General features: G+C 37.9%; 2 protein-coding genes across 2 annotated transcripts in view; one reads left to right on the top strand and one right to left on the bottom strand.

Moving 5' to 3' along the window:
- Positions 1 to 13,752, bottom strand: part of KCNN2 (potassium calcium-activated channel subfamily N member 2) — a 196,246-nt gene that overhangs the window by 82,434 nt on the left and 100,060 nt on the right. The gene's annotated exons all lie outside the window — the stretch shown is intronic.
- LOC308615558 (mitochondrial import inner membrane translocase subunit TIM14) lies at positions 9,094 to 10,051 on the top strand. The gene is made up of 2 exons (XM_081231102.1): positions 9,094 to 9,165; positions 9,371 to 10,051. Exons 1-2 carry the CDS (start codon positions 9,163 to 9,165, stop codon positions 9,716 to 9,718), a joined length of 351 nt encoding a protein of 116 aa, XP_081087228.1. The 5' UTR covers positions 9,094 to 9,162; the 3' UTR covers positions 9,719 to 10,051.

The raw sequence follows: 13,752 nt of genomic DNA, 5'->3' as shown, positions 1-13,752 counted from the left end.
AATTTGTGATTCTTGTGTTTTTGTTCTTTTCTTAACTCTTCAGTTCAATTTTGACTCTAGAAGAAAGATATTTCTTACATAATCCCAATGAAGCAGCACCTAATGATTCTAAAATTCTTTCCGTTTGTGAAAAATGAAGATTAAGTGACAAAATGCTGGAAATAGCTTATAGATTATGTACTGCAACAGAAGACAATTTCAAAACAACTGTTGTTGCTGTATTAAATACCCCAAGTTATTACCATGTATGTATGCCACAGATAAATGGAAATACAGCTTAGCTCCAAAGGGTCTGATTACAAAATCCACAGGACAAAAGGTAACAAAGGCCTCTGAAGAAAGTGAACTAGTTGATAAGGCTGGTAAGTAACGCAGTCACCTGATTTTAAGTGGCAATCAACAAAACACTTATTAAATAAAACAGGATGTGCCCTTGGCAGTACAATGGTTGGGACTCTGCGCTTTTACTACTGAGGGAGCAGGTTCAATCCCTGGTCGGGGAACTAAGATCTCCCACAAGCCGCGTGCGCAGCCAAAAAATGAAGTTTTTTAAAAAAAGAAAAGATGGAGAAATAACTTAGACTTAGGAGTTTGGGATTGACATATACACACTACTATATATAAAATAAACAAGGACCTACTGTATAGCACAGAGAACGATACTCAATATCTTGTAATAACTATAATGGAAGAAAATATAAAAAAAGAATATATATCTATATATGTATAACTGAATTACTTTGCTGTGCATCTGAAACTAACACAACATTGTAAATGAACTTTATTTCAATAAAATTTTTTTAATAATTAAATTAAGAAACTAATCCCCTCTCTGTTACTTTCAGTTTAGAGAAAATTGGAATACACTAATGACTAAAACTTAAATTTCTTCTTTCTGAAGTTTTTTCTCTACTTATTTATTGTCTTACTTTCCTACACTTATGAACTGATAAATGGATCTAACAAGCCATCCAGTTCAACCATCTCAATAATAGCTAAAGAAACAGGCCTAGACATGTGAACTGACTGTCCAAGGTGAGAAAAGTAATGATCATCAGACAGGAGTTAGAACCCAGGTCTTCTTACTTCCAACCACACACTCAGGCTTCCCCTCTTAAGTAAATCTGAGCTTTGCCAACTGGCATCCAGGTTTCAAGACTTGCTACCCATGGACTTATTTCACAGGTCTTCACAGATTATTTCTACTACAAAAATTTTAAAAGCTTCTAAAATCAGTACCCTTCATTAAATTGCTTTCCTGAGAGCCCGTGAGGGCAGAAAAATAATTTTAGTAAAATCCACTTATTCATAAGAAATTAAAAATTTTATGCAATGGATAATTTGAGATCCTTGTGTTCATGTTCTTTTTTAACTCTTCAAACCAATGTAGACTCAGGAAGCAAGACATTCCTTACGTAGTCCCCATGAAGCAGCTCATAATGAGTTTAAAGTTCTTTCTCCATGAGAACAATGAACATTAGGTGACCAAATGCCGAAAATAACCTACAAGACTTCCACTGAAGCAGAAACATGTTAAATTGACTGTTGGTACTATATTAAAGACCCCCATGTGCTCGGGCATTTAAATAATCAGTCATTCTTTTCTTGAAAACACTTTAAAAATCTCTTATGCTGGCATTTGGGGTCCACTAAATGAGTCTCCAAACTGCCCTTCTGACTACACACTGTGTTCCCAAACAGAACAACTAACGTGTGTATTCTCTCTTCAATCTGTCGCACATCAATCCCTTGGTTCACAACTGTTACATATTCTTAAGGTCCTGTTCAAATGACACTTTCATACTATCATAGCATTTTCTGTCCCTTTCTTGGGCATGTGTCCCTTTCTAATTTAGATTGTTGTTGGTGCGGCACATCCTCCCGCTCTTCTCCTAGACTGTGAGCCCTCGAGTTGGGTCCTTGGTCCAAGTTTTCTTTAATTGCATCCATCAGCTGTGACAGCATCTGGCAAGGCCTGTTCCAGAAGGCACTCAAGGAGGGTGTTGCTGAATGACGGCAGGAAGGAGGAGAATCTACCTCAGCTGAGAAGCACAGATGCAGCCACTGAATCCCAGGAAGCAGTAGTCCAGGTTGATGCAGAGTCTTGCCAAAGCCCACATAGGGGAATTTCTGATCATTAAATGCCAAATAACCAGCTAACTTTCTGCATCAAATCATCTTGACTGCTTACATATTTTTTTCTAAAATTCACTACTTAAACGTCCCAGTCCTCCTGACTTGACTACACAGGAATTCCTTTTTGACTCATGAAAAAAACTTGTCTCTCTCTCTAGTTGACTCTAGGTATTTGTTCTGCTGTGATAGTGACACTGCACTGAGGAGTGATGCTTGTCCCCAAATGAAAAAGCATTAGACTGTGGTGTCTAATGTAGTAGCTTTCTCATTGCTTTGTTTGTCCTATTCCCATGCAGACAGGTTGTCACTAACTGCTGTTATCCCACTTCAGCAGTGTCCTTCCCTTTCTAATTTGCAGCTATTGGAGAAACGGGATTCCAAGCTGTGCTAAAATAGTGTCTAACGAAAGGCAAAAATCTCTCATTGAGACTGCCAATTATTTTTTCTATGAGTAAAGCACACTTCAGCTTTAAAACCTATATTTTTTGCTACTCGCTGACAGTTTTGATTTTTTCTCAGTTGAATTTTGGAAGGACAGGCTGTTAGATAATAGTTCACTGGGAGCAAAGAGAGTCCACCCAAGGTCATGCGCCTCTTTTATGAAGCTTTTGTTTTAGATAGAAAGTTATATCAGTAATCTATTAAAGAAGGACACCTGTAGGTACTTCCATGGAAGCCTATCTGTGATAGTCTGCTGAGTTAAAAGACAAACAGGATGTTGTAATCATAAGAATTATCTATTTAAAAAGTCTATACTGATATACAGTTTGGAAGAATACAAACCTATTATTATCATGGAGTTTTTGCTATGGAAATAGCAGTTATTGCTAGGAAGCAGGAAGGCTAAAGTGGGATGTTTTTGGTTTAAATTTAGTTATGTTTAGAATTTTGATTTCTAACTTCTCTGCATTATTGTCCTGAAACACAGACTATACAATGATGCTAATTCTAGGAAATCTACTAAGACATTTCTCATATCACATCTGGTCAATTACTGAAAAAGTTTATGAAAATTAGAAACAATGTATATTCACTAATTGCTGGGTACAGGGCTGAATATATGTTTATAAGATCGGGGTTATTAATTGTTATTCAAATCATGTATAAGTCATTTATATTCTTACTAACTTTTGGTCTGCATGACCTATTAAAAGCTGAGGTGTATTAGTCTCCCTCTGTGATGGTACATGTGTAAACTTCTGCTTAGGATTTATTCATTATTTTATGTATTTTTGAAGTTATATAATTAGACATACACAGACAAGTTTAGAATTCTTAAATCTTTCTGGTGAACTGTACCTTTATGTTATGTAATGATCTTTTTCACTCCTAATAAAGTTTTTGCTTTAAAGACTAATTTTATTTGGTATTAACAAAGCTATACCAACCTTCTTTTGATTAGTGTTTGCCTGATGTATCTTTTCCCAGTCTTTTATTTTCAACCTGTTTATGTACTTTAGATATATCTGTCAACTTTACATAGGTAGAATTTAAAAGAACAATAATAATCTCATTTACTGCAATTACTAGTATCTGTGGGTTTGTTTCTATCATACTATTGTGAATTTCTAGTTGCCCTATTTGTTAAATGCTTCCTCCATACCACACATTTTTCTATCCTCCATTTGCTTGGGTCTTATATGCATTCTAGTTTTCTTTTACTGGTTATCTTTACAACTTCCAACAAGAAATTTAGACTTTAAGTTCAATAACCCTCTTCCCCCAAGTGCTACATGGGCTGTAGAACTTAAATCTAAACCTTCTTTCTGAAGGACATCCTTTAGAAGTCCCTTTAGGGAGGATCCATCGGTGGTAAATACCCTTACTTTGTGATTATCTAATAATGCCTTTACTTTGACCTTGTTTTTAAATGGAATTTAGGTAGCTATAAAATTCTAAGTTGTCAAGAAGATTACCTTCTTGCAACACTTCGCAGACATGCCACTGTATTTCAGCTTCTGTCTTTTGGAAGTTGGGATGTCTACCTAAATAGGGGTAGTAATCACTGTGACAAGTCTCTTTTCTTTTTCTGATTCCTTTTAAGATCTTTTACTTGATGTTCTAAAATTTGCTACAATATGTCTACATATATATTTGTTTTTCTTTACCCTTTTGTCATTTATTTGGCTTCCTGAATCTGAGGATTCATGTCTCATCAGTTTTTAAAAATTCTAAGCCACACCACCATTTTCATTATTTTCTTCTTCTGGAAGTCTAATCTGAGGTACTTGTATGTTCTCACTGTACCCATGTGTCTCTTAATTTCTTTCATATTTTCTATCTAATTCTAGACATAAAGAATATACACCATTCAAGAAATATTTCTTTAGCTCTATCTTCCGGTTTACTAATTCTCTGAGATAGCTGTGTCTAATCTGCTACTTAACCACTGAGATTCCTGCTTGGTACTTTTAAAGTTTCCCCCAGTCTTTATGACAGTGTACTTCTGCTTTATGCTTATATCTTTCTTCAATCAATTTAGACATATTTATTTCTTATTCTGCATATCTGAAGTTTTGAGGGGCCTAGTGTTCAATTTTTCTGTTTGTTATTTCTGCTTTCTCTCTTGGTGGTTTGTATCTTTATGCATTTGGCAGCCTTGGATGATTGAGAATGGGGTGGGGAAAGGTGTACATCTTAGGTCAGGAAAGACCTCCTGCTGGACCTGGGTTGAGGTGTGCCCCTCTGGAGAGATTTGCATCTGCTCTGCCAGGTGACTCAGAGTGTCACATACCAGGGATTTAAAATGTTGGTCTCTCAACGGGCAGTAGTGTAAATTTAAATGCATGTATGATTAGCCAGTGGTTATAAATTCTTCAAGGGAGACCACTTTGGACCCCACCATACCACCCAGGCTGGGAGATTGTATGTTTCCTGTTTGTTTGGTTTCCTTCTGTAGTGGGAGATTTTCTATTCAGTCTACTATTTCATTAAAGGTATATCCCCTTAGATCAGTGTGTTTCAAACCACTGTCAAGCCCTATTAGTAGATAGTGAAATCAGTTTAGTGCTGTGGTTCTCAACCTTGACTACGTGTTAGAATCACCCAGGGAGCTTTTAAAACCCTGACTCCCAGGCCACAAACCAGGACCAATTAAATCAGAATCACAGAGGGTGGGAGCCAGCAACGTATATTGTTATAGCTCCCAGGTGACCTGAATGGACAGCCAAGATTGAGAACCACCATGATGAGCAGCATTTTATAATAAAACAGAATGGAATACAACAGAACAAAGAGTACATTAGCATTGATCCTTAGTAAGAACTCTGTACATTGCTACAAGAGCTGCTGCTCAGTGGTGTGTGTGTGTGACAATGTATAGTGTTCTAATATATATTGTATTCTTTACTGCGGTTTTCCCTTAAAAAAAAAAAGAACCTAAAAACATTAAGCCTCTTGGTTACCAAGATTAGAAGCTGTCCTCAGAATAGCTGAAGCATGAGAGCCAGTTTCTTACCTGCATTCCTACGAATTTTTTTTTTTTTTTTGCATGTGGAGATTTCCCTTTCTTGGACATCCAGCTATACATTTCCATTTCATCCAGCTCCTCCAGGTGTTTGGTAAAATGTTATCAGGATATCAAAACTACCATATTGCTGAATATGGAATTTCAGATTTCTTTATATACTTCTGGTGTCTTTGAAGTTTATTCAGAAACACACACTATAACGTCTAATTTTACACCTAAAATGTGCTCTAATTATATTCTATGGATATTAATATATTCTACAAAGACATCACAGAAAGTGATGAAGTGTGCCTTTCCAACACACCCACCACAGTACCACGCTTGTCATAGATAGATCTGCAGGAAGATTCCTTAAGATCAGGGCTTTGGAGTTTTTGTTGCCCAGTTCACGACAGCAACAGGAGTTTTCAGAAGGGAAAATATGAGAAAACAGCCAGAACTCAAAAGGAAGAACCAGGGCAGAATTTCTTATTGACCAAATGCTAAAGTAAGATGACCAGCGGGCAAAGTGACCACATGTGAAGGGCACGTCTGCAGCATAGAAACGTTACCACTTCTCTATAAACTGGGACGAGGGAGGCATCAGAGACATGGTGTTTGTTGTTGCTGCTGTTGGCATGGCTAAACTAGCCACTGGGAACACTCAAGCACCTTCCCAAAGCTCTTTTGGACATTTGTGTGTGTGTGTGTGTGTGTGTGTGTGTGTGTGTGTGAGGTGTGACAAGAAATGAAACTGAAAATTCTCTAGAAGGAATTAATAGCAGAATAACTGAGACAAAAGAAGGGATAAGTGACCCAGAGGATAAAATAGTGGAAATAACTATTTCCACAAAGCAGAATACAGAAAAAAGAATGAAAAGAATTGAGAACAGTCTCAGAGACCTCTGGGGCAATATTAAATGCACCAACATTTGAATTATGGGGTCCCAGAAGAAGAAGAGAAAAAGAAAGGGACTGAGAAAACATTTGAAGAGATTATAGTTGAAAACCTGCCTAATATGGGGAAGGGAATAGTCAATCAAGTCCAGGAAGGCGAGAGGGCCCAATACAGGATAAATCCAAGGAGAAACATGCCAAGACACATATTAATCAAACTACCAGAAATTAAATACAAAGAAAAAATATTAAAAGCAGCAAGGGAAAAACAACAAATAACATTCAAGGGAATCCCCATAAGGTTAACAGCTGATTGTTCAGCAGAAACTCTGCAAGCAAGAAGGGAGTGGCAGGACATATTGAAAGTGATGAAAGGGAAAAACCTACAACCAAGATTACTCTATCCAGCAAGGATCTCATTCAGATTCGATGGAGAAATTGAAACCTTTACAGACAAGCAAAAGCTAAGAGAACTCAGACCACCGAACCAGCTTTACAAGAAATGCTAAAGGAACTTCTCTAAGCAGGAAACACAAGAGGAGGAAAAGCCCTACAATAACAAACCCAAAACAATGAAGAAAATTGTAATAGGAACACACATACTGATAACTACCTTAAATATAAATGGTTAAATGCTCCAACCAAAAGACATAGACTGGCTGAATGGATACAAAAACAAGACCAATATAAATGCTGTCTACAAGAGACACACTTCAGACACAGGGACAAATACAAACTGAAAGTGAGGGGATGGAAAAACATATTTCATGCAAATGGAAACCAAAAGAAAACTGGAGTAGCAATTCTCATATCAGACAAAATCAACTTTAAAATAAAGACTATTACAAGAGACAAAGAAGAACACTACATAAAGATCAAGGGATCAATCTCAGAAGAAGATATATTTATGCACCCAACATAGGAGCACCTCAATACATAAGGCAAATGCTAACAGTCATAAAAGGGGAAAGCGACAGTAACACAATCAGAGGAGGGGACTTTAACACCCCACTTTCACCAATGGACAGATCATCCAAAATGAAAATAAATAAGGAAACACAAGCTTTAAATGATAAGTTAAATAAGATGGACTTAATTGATATTTATAGGACACTCCATCGAAAAACAACGGAATACACTTTCTTCTCAAGTACTCATGGAACATTCTCCAGGATAGATCATATCTTGGGTCACAAATCAAGTCTTGGTAAATTTAATAAAATTGAAATCATATCAAGTATCTTTTCCGACCACAATGCTAAGAGACTAGATATCAATTACAGGAAAAAATCTGGGAAAAATACAAACACATGGAGGCTAAACAATACACTACTAAATAACCAAGAGGTAACTGAAGAAATCAAAGAGGATGTCAAAAAATACCTAGCAACAAATGACAATGAAAACATGATGTCCCCAAATCTACAGGATGCAGCAAAAGCAGTTCTAAGAGGGAAGTTTATAGCAATACAATCCTACATCAAGAAACAAGAAACATCTCACATAAACAACATAAATTTACACCTAAAGCAATTAGAGAAAGAAGAATAAAAAAACCCCAAAGTTGGCAGAAGGAAAGAAATCATAAAGATCAGATCAGGAAAAAATGAAAACGAAATGAAGGAAACAATAGCAAAGATCAATAAAATTTCTTATTTGAGAAGATTAAAAAGTCGATAAACCATTAGCCAGACTCATCAAGAAAAAAAGGGGGAAGACTCAAATCAATAGAATTAGAAATGAAAAAGGAGAAGTAACAATTGACACTGCAGAAATACAAAGGATCATGAGAGATTACTACCAGCAACACTATGCCAATAAAATGGACAACCTGGAAGAAATGGACACATCCTTACTAAAGTACAACCTTCCGAGACTGAACTAGGAAGAAATAGAAAATATAAACAGACCAATCACAAGCACTGAAATTGAGACTGTGATGAAAAAATCTTCCAAGAAACAAAAGCCCAGGACCAGATGGCTTCATAGGCGAATTCTATCAAACATTTAGAGAAGAACTCATACCTATCCTTCTCAACCTCTTCCAGAATATAGCAGGAAGAGGAACACTGCCAAACTAATTCTACGAGGGCACCATCACCGTGATACCAAAACCAGACAAAGATGTCACAAAGAAAGAAAACTGCAGGCCAATATCACTGATGAACATAGATGCAAAAATCCTCAACAAAATACTAGCAAACAGAATCCAACAGCACATTCAAAAGATCATACAGGGCTTCCCTGGTGGCGCAGTGGTTGAGAGTCCGCCTGCCAATGCAGGGGACGCAGGTTCGTGCCCCAGTCCAGGAGGATCCCACGTGCCGCGGAGTGGCTGGGCCCGTGGGGCATGGCCGCTGAGCCTGCGCATCTGGAGCCTGTGCTCCGTGGCAGGAGAGGCCACAGCAGTGAGAGGCCCGCGTACGGCAAAAAAAAAAAAAAAAAAAATCATACACCATGATCAAGTGGAGTTTATCCCAGAAATGCAAGGATTCTTCAATATATGCAAATCAATCAATGTGATAAACCATACTAACAAACTGAAGGAGAAAAACCATATGATCATCTCCATAGATGCAGAAAAAGCTTTTGACAAAATTCAACACCACTATAGAGGCGTAGAGTTGGTAGGGAGGGATGTACCGCGCTCCCGGTGGAAGCAGAGGAGCCGAGCGGGAACCATGGTGAGTTCCGCCTTCCGGCCTCTTGGGCGATCTCAGGCCCAGGCCTTAACCTCTGCTCAAGGTTTGGGAGGAGAGGAGCTGCAGATGTCTCCCTAATACGACTCAGAGCTGGGGGTGTAGCGCCCCGGAGAGTCACCCTCTAGGACACAGAGCTGTTGTCTCACCCCTCTCGGGCCTTTGTGCCTGCCGTCCATGGGGCTCGGAGGCCAGTACAGTGGTAGCAGTTGGACTGACCATTGCTGCTGCAGGATTTGCAGGCCGTTACGCTTTGCAAGCCATGAAGCATATGGAGCCTCAAGTAAAACAAGTTTTTCAAAGTCTACCAAAATCTGCCTTCAGTGGTGGCTATTACAGAGGTGGGTTTGAACCCAAAATGACAAAACGGGAAGCAGCATTAATACTAGGTGTAAGCCCTACTGCCAATAAGGGAAAAATAAGAGATGCTCATCGACGAATTATGCTTTTAAATCACCCAGACAAGGGAGGATCTCCTTATATAGCAGCCAAAATCAATGAAGCTAAAGATTTACTAGAAGGTCAAGCTAAAAAATGAAGTAAATGTATGATGAATTTTAAGTTCCAATTCATTTATGTATGAGTACCAGCTTTTTATAATAAAATGCCTCAAAGCTACACATTTTAAAAATTAGCATAAGCTAAATGAAAGCCTTGGTATAAATTTGAGGATTTAAAATCGGATTACAGAATATTTGTAGGTTAATACTAAATAATTATGGATAAATGCATGCCATTTGAAGTGTTTGTTACTCATTTGTCAAATAATTTGGTACCTATGTCAAGACAAAGTGAACAAGATAGTCTCTCCTTGAAGGAATCCCCAATCTGATGGGAGACTGATAAACTGATAATTAAAAAAAAAAAAAAAAAAAAAATTCAACACCAAGCTATGATAAAAACCCTCCATAAAGTAGGCATAGAGGGAAATTACCTCAATATAATAAAGGCCATATATGACAAACCCACAGCCAACATTGTTCTCAATGGTGAAACACTGAAACTATTTCCACTAAGATCAGAAACAAGACAAGGTAGTTCACCCTAACCAATATTATTCAACATAGTTTTGGAAGTTTTAGCCACAGCAATCAGAGAAGAAAAAGAAATTAAAGAATCCAAATCGGAAAAGAAGAAGTAAACCTGTCACGGATTGCAGATGATATGATACTACACACAGAGAATCCTAAAGATGCTACCAGAAAACTACTAGAGCTAATCAATGAATTTGGTAAAGTTGCAGGATACAAAATTAATGCACAGAAATCTCTTGTATTCTTATACACTAATGATGAAAAATCTGAAAGATAAATTAAGGAAACACTCCCATTTACCACTGCAACAAAAAGAATCAAATACCTAGGAATAAACCTACCTAAGGAAACAAAAGACCTGTATGCAGAAAATTATAAGACACTGATGAAAGAAATTAAGGATGATACAAACAGATGGAGAGATATACCATGTTCTTGGATTGGAAAAATCAACATTGTGAAAATGACTCTAGTACCCAAAGCAATCTACACATTCAATGCAATCACTATCAAACTACCAATGGCATTTTTCACAGAACTAGAACAAAAAACTTCACAATTTGTATGTGAAAAGAAAAGACCCCAAATAGCCAAAGCAATCTTGAGAAAGAAAAACGGAGCTGGAGGAATCAGCCTCCCACACTTCAGCCTATACTACAAAGCTACAGTAATCAAGACAGTATGGTTCTGGAATAAAAACAGATATATAGACCAATGAAACAGGATAGAAAGCCCAGAGATAAACCCACTCATATATGGTCACCTTACCATTGATAAAGGAGGCAAGAATATACAATGGAGAAAGGCAGCCTCTTCAATAACTGTCGCTGGGAAAACTGGACAGCTACATGTAAAAGAATGAAATTAGAATACTCCCTAACCCCATACACAAAAATAAACTCAAAATGGATTAAAGACCTAAATGTAAGGCCAGGCACTATAAAACTCTTAGAGGAAAACAGAGGAAGAACATTCTATGACATAAATTACAGCAAGATCCCTTTTGACCCACCTCCTAGAGAAATGGAAATAAAAACAAAAATAAACAAATGGGACCTAATGAAACCTAAAAGCTTTTGCACAGCAAAGAAAAACATAAACAAGACGAAAAGACAACCCTCAGAATGGGAGAAATATTTGCAAATGAAGCAACTGACAAAGGATTAGTCTCCAAAATATACAAGCAGCTCATGCAGCTCAATATCAAAAAAAGCACCAACCCAATCCATAAATGGGCAGAAGACCTAAACAGACATTTCTCCAAAGAAGATATACAGATTGCCAACAAACACATGAAAGTATGCTCAACATCACTAATCATTAGAGAAATGCAAATCAAAAGTACAATGAGGGGGCTTCCCTGGTGGCGCAGTGGTTGCGAGTCTGCCTGCCGATGCAGGGGACGCGGGTTCGTGCCCCGGTCTGGGAGGATCCCACATGCTGCAGAGCGGCTGGGCCCATGAGCCATGGCCGCTGAGCCTGTGCATCCGGAGCCGCAACGGGAGAGGCCACAACAGTGAGAGGCCCACGTACAGCAAAAAAAAAAAAGTACAATGAGGTATCACCTCACACCAATCAGAATGGCCATCATCAAAAAATGTACAGTGTGGAGAAAAGGGAACACTCTTGCACTGTTGGTGGGTATGTAAATTGATACAGCCACTATGGGGGACAGTATGGAGGTTCCTTGAAAAAATAAAAATAGAGCTACCATATGACCCAGCAATCCCACTCCTGGGCATATATCCTGAGAAAACAATAATTCAAAAAGAGTCATATACCAGAATGTTCATTGAGGCTCTATTTACAATAGCCAGGACATGGAAGCAACCTACGTGTCCATCGACAGATGAATGGATAAGGAAGATGTGGCACATATATACAATGGAATATTACTCAGCCATAAAAAGAAACGAAATTGAGTTATTTGTGGTGAGGTGGATAGACCTAGAGTCTGTCATACAGAGTGAAGTAAGTCAGAAAGAGAAAAACAAATACCATATGCTAACGCATATATATGGAATCTAAAAAAAAAGAAAAAAAGGTTCTGAAGAACCTAGGGGCAGGACAGGAATAAAGACACAGATGTAGAGAATGGACTTGAGGACATGGGGAGGGCGAAGCGTAAGTTGGGACGAAGTGAGAGAGTGGCATGGACATATATACACCACCAGATGTAAAATAGATACCTAGCAGGAAGCAGTTGCATAGCACAGGGAGATCAGCTCGGTGCTTTGTGACCACCTATAGGGGTGGGATAGGGAGGATGGGAGGGAGACACAAGAGGGAGGAGATATGGGGATATATGTGTATGTATAGCTGATTCACTTTGTTATAAAACAGAAACTAAGACACCTTTGTAAAGCAATTATACTCCAATAAAAGTGTTAAAAATAAATAAATAAAGTGAGGTGTGAGATTAAGGATTCTTGCTGTTAAGCCCTTTTACTATTCTGTCCCCAGCACATCAAATGATGCAACAGAAATATTTTTCTAATACTGCCATGTCCCACCTCTGGAATTCAACACTTCCTCCTATCTTAATCCTCCCAAGTGCCACTGACCCGGCCAAAATTCCATCCACCCACATGGGTTTTAGGAATTAGTTTCCAGTGCAGTCTGTCCAAACCTGGCTAAGCATCTCATTATCTAAAACTTGCAACTTCCTTCTATGTTACTGTTGTGGTGCTCCTACATTTTAAACTGTAAATATAGTAAGTATGTTCTCCTGGAATCATTATATAAAGAAATGTCACACCCAGACCACAACACTGAAATCTGGCAGATTGTGGGCAATCTGTTTTTTCTCTCCAAGGAAGTAAACAGCTGCACAGTTGCTTTAGAAATGCTAAGAAGTAGATAAAGGTGAAACGAAATATATTAACAGATTGACTGAGGTAAGATGGGGCTTTGCGTTTTGTTTTGCTTGGGTTTAACTGGTCAAAGCATTTAAATATGTTACTATGCCCATAGAACTGGATGATAATCCTTTGGGATAGATAAAAAGCAAGAGAAATGTAATCAGAGAAAAATAAATGCTGAAGGAAAGAAAGTAAGAGAGAAATAAAGCTTTGGAGAAAAAAAAATATTACTGCCCACCTAGATGAGGTTTTACTCCTTACACATCACCCAGGCACTGCTGCTTGACCTCCTCTCCCAGCATCACAATTTGCCACCTTCTCACGAGGGTGGAGATCCCCTTACACCGGACTATACTATAGGAAAGTAGATTCTTTAATTTCAAATTATATTTTAGGACCACCAATAATTGGAAAAATCCTTGAGTTTATCATAAAGGATCTGAATTATGTAACACTTTCAGTAGTATCCAAATCTGTAAATTTAACTTTTTATTTTCTACTTTTAGGTCTTTCCATCTTTAATCTGAAAGTTAATTGTCATGGAGGAATAAGCAGATTTTGCAGAGCACTGTTTATTTAACTGTAACTCATGAGTATTCACTATAGAAAGCAGATTAGTTTTTTCCCCTACTGTATTAGAAAGCCAGTGCAGTAATAATATCTCATTTAGAATGTCT

This window comes from Mesoplodon bidens (genome assembly GCF_964165515.1).
Source record: "Mesoplodon bidens genome assembly, chromosome: 4".
Lineage (NCBI taxonomy): Eukaryota > Metazoa > Chordata > Mammalia > Artiodactyla > Ziphiidae > Mesoplodon > Mesoplodon bidens.
This window is presented reverse-complemented; position numbering and strand designations above follow the sequence as displayed.